This window comes from Asterias amurensis, chromosome 3 (assembly GCF_032118995.1).
Source record: "Asterias amurensis chromosome 3, ASM3211899v1".
Taxonomy (NCBI): domain Eukaryota; kingdom Metazoa; phylum Echinodermata; class Asteroidea; order Forcipulatida; family Asteriidae; genus Asterias; species Asterias amurensis.
This window is the reverse complement of record NC_092650.1, coordinates 23,772,106-23,785,877: the sequence shown is the minus strand read 5'-3', so window position 1 is coordinate 23,785,877 and position 13,772 is coordinate 23,772,106. Positions and strand designations below refer to the sequence as shown.

Below are 13,772 nucleotides of genomic sequence, written 5' to 3'. Positions count from 1 at the left end.
TCATTGTTGATAAACAAACCATGCTGGTTGCCATGGTTGGCCAATTGTCACATTCAATCTTGCAAGCAAATGATGTGACCAAACTCAACATTTCTGAAAGCTGTCTACAAAATTAAAAAAATCCCCCCATGATTGCTTGCATTATCACAAAATGTGGTGATCTGTTTTTCATTTGCACTCATGGGTTAGGCTTCCATAGTTTTCTAACCTTGGTCGGTAAAAACTTGAGCTGCGACGTTACAGAAAGGTCTATGGGCCCAAGGTCATGGCTCTATTGAGAGCAACTTTTACGCTTACAGCTCCTAGATGTATAATACGCTATTATACAGGGAACCGTAAGCCATAAGCGCAGAATTCCACGATACATGTATATGGAGGAAGCCTCCATAATCGTAACAAGAACTGGCATGAAATTAGGCCCTGGCAAACATGTTTATGTTGGTGCCTGCCTAGTCAATGCAAATGCCTGCTATAAATACATGTACTACTACTACTGTTGGTAACATCTGGTGCTGTTGATATGACCCAAGGCTCGAACATTTAATGCACTGTATGTAATACACACAGCCATGATTAACTGCATACACATAGCCACAGCACTGTTCACTTCACAATACACCTGGAGTGTGCTCGACATTTTCTTGATTATGGGCAAATTGGCTTCATGTCATTCCTGTCCAATTATGTAAACTACTGTTAAAGGGAGGGTAGGCCTATATCTATGGTTATTACTCCAAAAATTAATGACCAAAACACTTTAAAAAGCACTGCAGCTGTTAAAAATCTATAACATTTTGAGACATTTCCGTCCAAAGTAAGGCGATTTTAGAGAGAGGGATTTCAAAATATCTGCACAAAATATCTTTCTAAAATTGGGTATTGCAATTTCGGTTTCTAACCAGATTTTAAACTATCTCAAACACCTGACCAATTTTGAAATGAAATTTTCACAGGTAAGTTTAAAACGATAACAAAAAAATCTAAAACTCAATATTTATACCTTGCCTAAAAAGTACTTTGGTAACTGTATTTTATATATTATCTGAACAATTTGGTGATTTTTCTTTTTCATTTTACCTCAGTAATTCCTTAAATGCTTTAACAAAATGTATTGAACCACTGAAGCATATGAATTTGATAGATTTAGGACTATACAAAAATTGCAGGTGTTCATGTAGGTTGACATCTGCCATGCCAAAAGCTCAATATCGGCAAAGACTATTGGCAACAGAACTCAAACTTTTGCATCACCAACAAATTGCTGCACTGGGAACTATCTGTACAACCTCTAAAATGTTGAGAACTTTGGATGGTACTGTTTTAGAAGACTAATTTTTGTCTATAAAAGCCTATAAAACAATACAAGGCTGTTCTTTTGCCATTTCCTCATAAACAATTCCCATAGATCTGTTTCAAGGAATTTTAATCAAAACAGCATCATTACAATGGAGTGTTTCTCAAAACTTGATGACATGTGTTGTATTTCCTATACACAGTTCATGCACCATTGCTACTGTCGTTCTGCAGCTATCAAAGTATTAAATTTACAGCTTAGGCAAAAGCTGATTGATAACTACATGTATTCTAAACAAACCCAAGATGGTAAGAGGCTCTGAGAGGTATAATATCGTAAGCTAAATCAAAAATGGGACTGCACCTTCAGACATGTACTTTGAATTATGAGTAATACGCCAGCCTTAGACATGTTCTTCACAGGGTCAAAGGAAGATTGCCTCCATTGCCTTTGGTCATTACCTTGGTGCCCCATTAAAAATACAAAAATTTCCTCTAAGCGGTGCCCTTTACCACGGAGAAAATGCTGGTGCCCTTGCCCTTTGAAAATTGGCATTTCACTAGACTGTCATTTTTTTCACTGGTCAATAATTTAATTAACCACCATCAATAGACCGTATTGATAACCCCTTTTTGCTTTGAAAAGTCGCCATCTTGTAGTGCAAACCGTATGCGCATCCAAACGCGTACATCATCGAAGCACGCAGCACGCAACATTCCCGGTTTGATTTCTACGGGCCGTAGTATACGGCACATGCACCCACACACGCACGCACAGACGCCATCTTGTAGGTCAGATATTTGAGCCACATGCGTAATATTCAATACGGTCTATTAGACAGGACTTGAGTTTAAAATCCTGTGAACAAGCAGGCCGGATGCCTTTGACAGAAATCTAACTGGTCTTCAGAAGTGTCAACTGGCATTTGGCCAGCAGACAACTATTAAAGGGTCTATGTACTTTTTCCTAACACAAAACACAATGTCCACAGATTTACATTAAACTTACACAGTTTGAAGATTATGATAGTAGAAAGCTTCCCTTGAAATTTTACTTACTGAGGTGCTGTAGTTTTTGAGAAATGAGTAAAACATATAATTTAGGTCACAGTTTTAGCATGTAAAAACGTATTAACCAGTTATGCTACGATTATGGTATAATATCATACTGGTAAATGGGATTTTACATGCTAAAATAATTTTCGTCTTGCTGATTATTTTGTGACTTGTTTTACTCATTTCTCACAAACTTGAGAACCTCACTATTAAGTAATATTTGAAGGGAAGCTTTCCACTATCATTATCTTTAAACCCTGTAAGTTTAATGTCAATCTGTGGACATTTTGAAAAAGTACCCGAATCCTTTAAGGAAGAATGCTGCTTAATTGTCACATAATTTCTGCTCTCAAAGAATCCCACCACTAAGCCGATACTTTAAAATGTATACTTTTATGAACTGTAAGCAAATCTACGAAACTGGGATAAGATCTATCAAAACAACATTTTAATATTAACCTAATATACACAAAGCAAGCTGCATGAGACTGAAAAGCTGCAAAGCAACCTTAAAACATTTCATACCATTAATGAGGATCAGTGGCTTTAGTAGTGTTAGCGTGTCGTTCTTGATCTGCAGCCAACTGTGCCATATGCATCGGGTCAGACCATCGTCGTTTGAGCGGCTGTAGAGGCTTGTCTGACCGTGGGGTTGGCCTGTCCCCTTTCCCCCCGGCCAAGGTGTCTGTAGTCCGTATCAAGACAGTATTTGCATTGCTATCAGTTCCCTGCATGAACTTAGCAGGGTTCTGTTCTGCTGGCATGAAACTCCTGCTCACAGGCGGAGGAACCGCAAATGTATACGAGGATGGAGGGGGCTCAGGATGGCTGCGCTGTTGAGGGGACTCACGCTGTCGAAGAGACTCATTCTGCCGAGGGGATTCATGCTGCCATGTCATGTCCGGTCTGGGGTCCGTGCCGCCTCGCCAGTCACTACTATCCTCCTGGACTGGTTCAAGTCGAGGACGTTTAGGCTCCAAGAGCCAAGAGGGTGATACATGTATTTCTTTTGAGCTACCAGAAAAAACGGCTTGCACTGGAATTTGTTGTGGCGATTGTTTTTGAGACTGCTTTTGCTGAGGTGGAGGTTGATGCTGAACCAACGGCTCCTCTAGCTGCTGCGTTTGAGGGGGCCATCTACCATGCTTGTCCTTAACCGTTAACGATACACACACGTCACCGACGGCCAGTTTATGGCAGCCGAGGTCATAACTCTTGAGGGAGCGTCCTGGTTTCACCGCTGACCAGCCTTGACCGAAAACAAAGAAAGGATGTTCCATTGGAGCTTCCAAGGATACCTGTAACACAGAAATATTCAGACCACAAAATTTTGAGAATATTTTAGTGACAGTAAAAACCTGTCAATAGACAAAGTAACGATAAACAAACAGTCTCATAAAGTGCATCAAGGGTCTTTAAAGAAAATATGGACGACTTCACCTTGATTCGGTCAAACCGAAGCAATTTTTCAGGGTTGGCAGGTTTTTGATTGTCAATCGCATCGTCGTGGGAAACAAAGGATTAGGCCAAATCTATTTCTAGCTCCATGGTTAATGTGAAAGTTTATAAACACTGCTTCTTTACAAAGGGTAGATCCAGTAACGAGATTTGTTTACCTGTGCCTTGTGTTCACCAACCAAGAAGCTTATAAGTGCTACACCATTATCCACGTGTTCATTGATTCGTACCACAGTACTGGAGTCAATTTTAAGTCCGCCACACATGTCAGCGCTGTGAACAAAGTCCTCAGTTCTCATGTCTTCAACTCGCTTCAACTCCCCGCTGGCAAGCTGAATAACAGATCCACGGGTGAAGTACGATGGTATGTTGGAGAAGGATGGAGCCGAGATCTGTGGCGCTGCCATGAGGTTATGCATTGGGGTTCTATCTGGCTCTAACGCAGAAGTATGAACCATGACCTCTTGGGTCTGTGCAGGGTGATGGTCAGCGGATACTGCCACTGAATAAGTTCTGGGGTCAGAGGGCATTGGTACTAACTCGACATCCTGGCTATCCGATGAGGGGATGTGGGAGACAGTCGAAGAGGGCCTGGCGTGCGGGGAAGGGCTCAGTTGGAACCGGACCTGTGGAGAATGCTGGACTGATGATGACGGGGCAGATTGGTGGTAAGAAACTGCGTCCTGATTGTCAGTTGGTTGGTTGTAGCTCGCACCACTCCACTGTTGGTGATCTCCTGAAGCGTAGACAGGATTTGTATCTTTGGCTCCAGTTTGCCGTGATTTATCACTTGGTATTGTGACAGTCATTATGACGGACTCGTGACGTTTGCTCGTTTCATGATACGCCTGCCTGTCTTTGTAATCCACTGTAGGGGCACTCACTACAGGTGGAGCTTTCGGTGTATTTCTACTTTGAGGGTTGTCAGGTTGTATTGAATAAGTCTGCCTGAGGAATGGTAAGGCTTCTGGTTCTCGCTGCATATTTCGTTCATCTTCTTCACGTTTTACGATCCGTAAATTGGCACTTTGATTGTGTTCCTGTTCTTTCTCCTGGGATGGTTCAGGCCTGTTGGACTCTGCCTCCGTTCTAGGAGGTAAGGTAAGTAAACTACCACCTATAGGTACTATCCCCGTAAACACTTGTCCGCTTGGAAGAACACCAGGGGCTGTCTGTAGCTGCTGTTGATTAAGGTATCCTACAGTAGGTACCGAGTCCTGCCCACTGCTTTTTGGTAACAAACTTAAATTGGTAATACCATGTGTTAGTTGCGAACCATAGGGTAGAGGTATAACCCCTGAGGGTAAGTAAGTTGATATTGGTACTTGGGCACCTTGTGCCTGTTGGACTTGACTTCCCATACTAGCCAACATAGCTGAATATGATTCCACAGTTGTGTAGGGGCCGGATCCAACACTGCCCTGCGCAACCACAGGGTAGGTAACAGGATATCCGCTAATATACGGGCTGTACGTGACGGTAGACGGGCTGACGTATGATGAATACTGAAGTGCTGTTGTCGGGGTCAACGTATACAATGGATTAAAAATCCCAGAGGAATAAATCTTAGGTTGGCTTGGTGTTGCTGAGGTGGGTAGTTTATACAGATGACCCATGTCGGCTAGAGCAGCTGGCGTGACTAGAGGCACAGCTACGGATGTAGGCGGCTGTGTCTGAGTGTGGCTTACATTATGTCTAAGCCAGTCGCTGCTGTGTGGTAGGACAACAGGGTGGCTAACGTTGGCCACTCTACTCTCTGCTCCATCATGACTACCTCTAGCTACTTCCGTCAATCCCCTTTTGGTATCCACTATTGTCCTCTCATCCTTATCCTTTGCAGCATGGGTGTTCCCCACCGGGGCTGGTCCCTTGTCTGAATTAACACTTGAGGCACTCTTATTTCCCATTGAAGGATCCCGGTTCCTCTCAGGTGTGGCAGTGTAGGTTCTCTCCAAGACGACTTGGCCCGAACGGTGCTCGAGTCTCCATGGTTGGAGGAAGTTTGGAGGTCTTGAAGGATGATGTGGTGTTTCTGAGGTAGCTGGATGCACTATGTCTGTTGCTTGATACTGTGGTGGCACACCTAGGGGTTCAAGAAAATGTTGATCGACAATTAGGAATCATTCTAAAATGCACTATTCTTTCTTTCAAACTGTAAAATATGAAAATGAATAAAACAATGTGTGTAATTTTTATTAACTACTTGTACATGTATTAGACCCTTGCAAGTCACATCCACCAGCAACACTTTCCCACTTATAGATGACAAGTGTTGATTCTAGAGGTAAATAAATTTCCACAGTGGGTAAGTTGATGAATAAGTAAGCGTCTTGTTTATGTTCAAAAACAATGGTAACATTAGGTAAACTGTAAAGTGGCTTTCAATTTTGAAAATGATGGGTAAATCTAGGTTAAATCTGGGTAGGTGCAAAAACAAAACCACCCCAAAACACCAACTGAAAACACAGTCAACTTTGAGGCTTGATCACCAGCTTCTTGGTAACACTGTTACATACCGTTTTGGGGTATCTGTACACTGTAAGCCTAAGGCCATGTCACACAGGGCAATATTTCCAGACAACTTGGAGGCAACCATTATACACTGTGTATAAAAATGAAGACTTTGGCAGCACAAGAGTTAGTCTTCTTCTCAACTGTGTCTTGAGAAAACTGGATATTGCCAAGACCTGGTTGCCTACAGGGCCCAATTTCATGGCTCTGCTTACCGCAAGCACAGAATCGGCGCTTACGAAAGCAGGAAATTTTTCTCTTACGGCAAGCGTATTTCACGGGTTAGCGGCGAATTTTGGCTTCTGCGCGTGCGTACTCCACGTTACTAGGCATTCTACGCTTACAAGGCTAGCGCAGAACTTTGGCGCTTGCCCTTAAGCGGGGAATCGTGATCGTAAGCGCAGAATTCGGCGGTAAACAGAGCCATGAAATTGGGCCAAGGTCAATTGCCTCATGTGATGACATGGTCTTTAGTCTGACTAGAGCTCAATAAGGCCTTACATGTAGTTGACATCACAGTTTGTAGTTGCATTGCTGGAAAATTGTCTGAAATGCAGTACCCAGTTACAGCACTAAAAGCAATGTAGTTCAACAAACTGTGATGTCATCAGTACAGCTACAGTGATAAAGTCCATTAATAAGGCATCCAATGCAGATGATATGTAAAAGTACATGTAGTCAACTGTACAACTGTGAAAGATTTGTCTGTGCTTTGCAAGTTTTGTGCTTCAACACGTACACTTTGTTTGTATGTGGGTCTATTTGTGACTGCTTGTACCAGTAGGTGTGTAAAAAAAGAGATAAAATAAACTTTGATGTCATTTTGCAAAGACAACAAATAGAAGGAAGACTGGATCAACATTTCATATTGTTTGTAAAAAGATTTTCACAGAAAAATATTATGGAAACTATGTTAAAGACCTGCTTGAACGAAAATGTCAAGTCGTGAACTTTGCTGAATTCCACTTAAAATGTTTTCGATGAATAAGGAAATCGAGTCATATGATTATAAATAGGTTTCAATTGTGTAAAAAAACAATCAGTTTGTATGCCCTTGTCCAGAGCTTTTCAGCGAGATTTGCGAAAAAGCCCCGTTACGTAATTACTCTTAAAACGTCATAAGTAGATAAAGTCGCTTTGTTGCAGCGTGGATGTATAACAAAGCAAACTCCCACAAATGACGTCAGCGGCATTGTCCTTTGACGCCTGCTCTCAACGGCAGAAGTGTTTTTAGTTTTTCAAAAAACCTTTAGGTAGGGGCCTGATTTTTTAATCGATAATTACGAAAAGTTCAGAAGAGTTCAGAAAAGTTCTGTTGAAAACATTCCGCTCAGGTAGCTGTTTAATATGTGTACATGTATATTGTAGTACCCACAGCTTCATGTACATATATTTCAAACCCACAAAGTCTGGTATTATAACAACAAAAAACCAAGCCTACATGTAGCTGGTGAGTGTACAAATAAAGTAGTTGAACAAAATATTCCAACTTGTTGAAAGTGAACATTTCAGTTTTTTTACTGCGATACATGCTTTAATAGACCGTTTTTGAATTGGATTGAATTCAATGATGATTTGACCCAAAACGATAGAGAACATTCAATTCAATTCACTTTATTATCCCTGTGGGAAATTCATTTTGGCCTTTACATCAATTTTACAAAAATGATCATATTATATTGACAAAACATCATACCCCACACAATTATTGTAATTTTGACATACATGTGCATTATTGTCTTGTGACAGCATTGAAATAAATTTTACTGAATAAATGCATGAATGAAATGCTGTACTACAGTGTAGCAGGTGATTGGGTACATGTATGTGATCAAGTCATCTGTAACTGTGGTAATATGACCTTTGGAAAATAGCTGAAAGTGAAAGCTTTATAGTCGTCAGAGCCCACACAACCTTTGTATTTTAACTTACCTTGTCTTGGGAATCCTGCATGGTACCCTGTCTTCCTCAGATCAATGTCTTCGTGCTCACTGCCAGATCCTTGATGGGACATGCTGTTCAGAATCCAGAGGGGGTTGTTGGCCGATCGGGCCACCACACATCATATACACACTGACCTGGTGGATTGGCAATAGCATGGCCGTCTTCGAGTATAGGTGCAACTGTTGATGAGCAAAACGATCAAACGAACAAATTTATAAAGTTTTTGTTGTTTTTACAATTTTCTTCGCAGAAATTAAAGTTTAAAAATTGCAAACCTGTTTAAAATAGTAACAATGTATATTTCACGTATGCACTACCTTAGTGTGCACAAATACCAGGGGTAAAAGGAAGTGCTTTGAGATGCCCTTTGGGTGTGAAAAGCGCCATAACAATTATTAGTCTGGTCCATTTCTGGTTCAGATTTGAGCCACAAGCCAAATGCACCATTATCATAGCACACAGGGGACTAGACAAGGATGTTGTCAAAATGGTAAAGGACTATTCACCAGGATTACATGTAGTCTTGTTCGAGGGAGGGGAGTAAGGATGGAAAGAAATAATAAAATAAAGTCTGCACATATATCTCCATAATGAAGTAATAAAATGAATAAATGGCAAGTTGCCAAAAGTTGTAATCCAATCCCATTCAATTCATTAAGGGCCATGGATATATTCTCCTGACATTTATCAGTCTTCCCAACCAAGAGTACAGTTGGATAAATGCCAGTTCAACGACCGCACAAATACATCTGCCAAAATTGAGCTTTTACAGTTTAAAGCCATTATACACTTCCGGTACAGAAAAAAAAAAAAGTTCACAGATTTACAAATAACTTACAGGGTTTACAGAAGGTACTGGTGAAAGACTTCTCTTGAAATATTATTCCATGAAATGCTTTACTTTTTGAGAAAACATTAAACCAATATCAATTCTCGATAGCGAGAATTACAAATTTATTTTGAACACATGTCATGACACAAAGAAACGTGCGGAAACAATGGTGGGTTTCCCCCGGTTTTTTTTTCCCCTGACTCCGATGACCGATTGAGCCTCAATTTTCACAGGTTTGTTATTTTATATAGATGTTGTGATACACAAAGTGTGGACCTTGGACAATACTGTTTACCGAAAGTGTCCAATGGCTTTAAGTATCCTCTGATACAATGCGCATAGTGTAATTTACAATCATGTCTTTCATCATAAAAACTAACCAGACATCCATTGGGCACGTTTTTCTGTAGTGTATACACTAATTGGCAACATTATTCAGAATGCAAATTGTCACAACAGATGACTTTGTGATTGTTGAATGCAGCAAGGGGGCGGGGAACAATGTATCTAGCCAGTTATAATGCTAACTAGCATTCTCCCTCTGACACTCTGCACTTGCTAGACACTAAACTACGACAGTGCAACTTCATGCATGTCATCTCATCATGTTCTGGACTTTGGGTTCTTCATTGTGCAACCTCAGCTTATCCTACGGGGAAAGGGGTTCAAATAAATGTAATAAAGTACATCTTGCCTTGGATATTCATTTTTGGTGTACATTGATGTGTGTATACTAAGTACTCGGGTGGGATTCGAACCTTTGCAATTCTAGAGCAGTGTCCAGGCCTGTATGCTTTGTTTTTGAAAGGGCAAGGCCACCAAGGGATTTTCTCTTTGGGAAAAGGGCACCCTATGAAGAAAATGTGAATTTCTACCGCAGAGAATTTCAAAGGCACCAAGGCAACTACCAAGGGCATGGAAGCAATTGCCTTCATTGCCTCCGTGAAGTATCAGGCCTGAGTGTCATACCTAGTGCTGGGCGAATAGTGAAATTTTGTTATTCGGATACCGCTGGCCAACTATCCGAAATTAACCGGATATTCGAATAGTTTTTTTCGCCGCTAGAGGGCGCTATAAAAAAAATATAATTATTATTATTTTTTTTTCGCTAGAGGGCGCTGATCGTTTGTGAATGAGATCTTCTGGGCGGATTAATATTAGTTTTAGACAGTGTCACTCGGTTCATTCATAAAAATGACCGGATCTAATTTAAAGATGGCGATTTGCTTTTTCTTTTGATCGTGGATGGCTCTACGTGAAGGAAAACTTTTGTAATCTTTGAACAAATTACGTCAGAAATGTCATTGTTTTAACTCTTCACGAAGGTGAGCATAGTTAAATACTTAATTTATGCTGTTTTATGCTGTCTTAATAGAAGTTTCATTAGGATTCAGACAAAACATTCATGTCAGTTGTCGCCCATTGTCCGCGGATATTCGGATATTAAAGAATATCCGGTTACTTGGTTGTAATTACAGAACTATCCGGTTTATAAATAGCTATTCGCGCCCTATGCGGATATCCGGTTAAGAAAAAAAAGGCATTCGCGGTTACGGATAGGAAAACCTATTCGCACTTAACCGGATATTCGAATAATTCGCCCAGGCCTAGTCATACCGTTGTCCTTTCTCTATGGTCATACTAACTAGACCACCGAGATTGCCCTGTAGCTAGAGGCAGTTTAAATCCTATGTTTCAGGAGTGGGTACTGAAACAATTTAATAGATGAGCCAAGGTAGAGAGATGGATGCAACAACACAAGGGAGCCATACTGTACCAATTAGAATGCTTGCACCAAAGGACTTTTATTACAGACGTAGTAAAACGCAACTACAAAGATGGCGATGTGCTTAACGTAAACAAAGACAAGCCTACGCAAGAGGGCGCTATAACAACTACTGGCGCTGTTTAATTTGCATCAGGCAGGGATAGGATTACCTTTGGTAGTTAGATGCAAACATTCACAAGAGTGTGGCATAAGCTACAATACAGTTGGTTAAATGGAACAATACAATATCTGCCGATTGCTAATGCTAGCTCATTGGACATTGGCATAGCGCAACTTACAATTTTTGTTACAACAAAAACTGAAGTTCTAGTCGGGGACCAGTGGGTTATAATCATCACAGCTATGCTTAGCAGCGCCTGTATCGATACCTGTCATAACCATAACACTGAGAAACTATAATTGATTGGCTCCCAAGGTTGACTACTTTGAGTGCTCTCTATAGTAACAAATTTGAGCGCTGATACATCACAAGATCAAAGAAGAGTGAGAAACTTACGCATGGTGTCAATTTACGCAGCCATTTAAGAAATCATCTCCAACTCTTTTTTCCCACTTATTATTAATGAACTTCACAAAGCAATTTTGTTGAACTGTCAGCTCGGGCCTTTATCGGGAAAAGTTTCCGTATGGCGCCACCACTTTTTCATGCGATATGAAATAATATAGTATCCAATTCACCTCAACGAGATATATATATCCCTTTTTGTAAAAAAATTAGTAAAAAAGTGGTGGCGCCATACAAAAATTTGTCCCTTTATCGCACGGCCACGACACTGTTGGTTTTAAACGGCCGATTAAAGAGCTCGTCGCTACCCTTTTGTTTCCTTATTCATGCTGCAGCCCGAGGGCCAAAATGCATGAACCATTGGAGTAACATACATACACAAAGATATACAATTTTTTTATGAATACATGCACATGAAATGAATTTAAACAAACTATCTGCCAAATATTCAACATCTGGTAACTGTTGTTCACTCTCTGTCTGATCATGGAGGTCCATGGTCTGATCTGATCTAGTGATTCTGTACAATTGAACAGAAAACATGTTCAGACTTGATTGAAGCATGATTGAAGTTAACAAATTACATCTAGAAACTTTACAGAATTGGTTTTGCTAACAAAATAGTTGCTGGCAGTATAAGCACAGTTTATGTAATCCACCATATACTTAAACTGACAATTCTGTAGAAGTTTAAGATCGATCGCCCATCTGGGTCACGAGAAAATAGTGAAAAACCGATAACACATTTTGCATTTTCACTGAGTGATAAACTCCAAATGCGAAATTAGATTATTTATTTCTCACCAATTATGACATTTCAGTCATAAATATTTCAAGGGATGTTTTCTACTATCAGGAACATTAGACCGTGTAAGTTTGATGTAAATCTGTGATCATCTTCACGATTTTGTTTCTTACCAATTCAGTAAAGTTTCTTTTAAGTACAGTTGGTAGAGGACAGATTCATTCAAGTTCTGCTCTAGTAAGTAGTAAATTTGTTTTAGCTGGACCCAAAAGTTTGTAAATACTTTAATTTTTAAAGTTTGTTGATGAAACTATTTTGATGACAGAAACTGCTACACTACTCAGTACGACCATAGAGCAACCTCCATGCTTGACCTGAATGGGTCAGCTGGTTTGTCTATTAAAAACAGAGGCCAGCTGATTTAAAACCACAAAATACAAAATAAACAAATGTTTATTCAACTTTCAAGTGACGATACAAAATGTGTAAACAACTTTCCCTACGTTTACCTCACCTAATGTGATACACTGCAAAAAAAGTGCAAGGTTGAACACAAAGCTAGTAGTAGCTTATTATTTTAATTCACAGTTAATTCATTGCAGAGAGGGCGGGCGTAGCGTAAAACACCATCACGACGAGTGGCACCTTAAAAAATAATAATCGAGATCTGTCTGTCGACCTAAATATTTTACGTTTTTATGGTAAAACGAACAAAATAAACTTCAAACTGGTAGACCCAAAATGTACCTGAGGTAATGGACTGTCATACTTACTTTTAACAACAACTGTCGTTTTGTTTTTATAAGGAAAGACAATGAAAACTGAGTGACGAAAGCTTTCCAGTTGTGTATGGTATTCCATTCATCTGTCGGCAATAACCATCATCACCGTGTACTACACACCGACCACCATCAGTTGCCAGCAGCCCTCACCAAGCAGCCAAGCCAGAGCCTTGCATATTGCCAGCCACAGTACAGAGAGAGCTAGCTGAGGCCAGTCAAGTCGCACACCCGGCCCGGTCAAAAGATATACCCGACCGATGAATGACCTTGCGTCAGACATAATGGGACTGTAAAAGACATTTAGAAGGGAAGTGAAGTTAAAGAGGGGATTTAAAACATGGTATATTTTGCTAGGAAGTTGTATTCTTATGAGTTTTACTAAAACTGTTGTTAGCTTCAAGTTTGTTATTAAAGTTCTTAATGATTAAAGGGGCTTATTTTTTGATAATGAAAATGATGATGATTGTTTATTTATATAGACGTATTTAATTTCACCTTTAGTAAAATGAACAGTTCCCAATAATCAGCTGTGTGACACGGCCATTGGATTTCGTTGGGCCGACGGCTCGTGCCTGTCACAGTCATACAATGAAATATATTTTGCATATTATTTGTCCCCGCTGGTTGGTCGGTTATTCTCCCAGGTCAATATCAATCAAGAAATAGACCTATCAGATTGTCAGCTTTTCAGCCACCTATTTCTGGTTCAGAAACCGTCTACAAGGTCATTGAGTACGAGCTGCATTAGAGTACCGCCAAATTGTTTGCATACCAAAGGCTAGACTAGACTGTGGGCGCTGTGGAAATTGGACGGGAAAAGTGCAAGTGTGTTTTCAGTGGATTGTTTATCTTTCGTG

At 40.3% G+C, this 13,772-nt stretch overlaps 1 protein-coding gene across 1 annotated transcript; it reads right to left on the bottom strand.

Annotated features, from left to right (window-relative positions):
- Positions 1 to 2,612: 2,612 nt before the first annotated feature.
- Positions 2,613 to 13,133, bottom strand: LOC139935380 (uncharacterized). The gene is made up of 4 exons (XM_071929927.1): positions 12,907 to 13,133; positions 8,251 to 8,441; positions 3,966 to 5,890; positions 2,613 to 3,647 (listed from the first exon to the last, which is right to left on the bottom strand). Exons 2-4 carry the CDS (start codon positions 8,330 to 8,332, stop codon positions 2,877 to 2,879), a joined length of 2,778 nt encoding a protein of 925 aa, XP_071786028.1. The 5' UTR covers positions 8,333 to 8,441; positions 12,907 to 13,133; the 3' UTR covers positions 2,613 to 2,876.
- Positions 13,134 to 13,772: the final 639 nt, after the last annotated feature.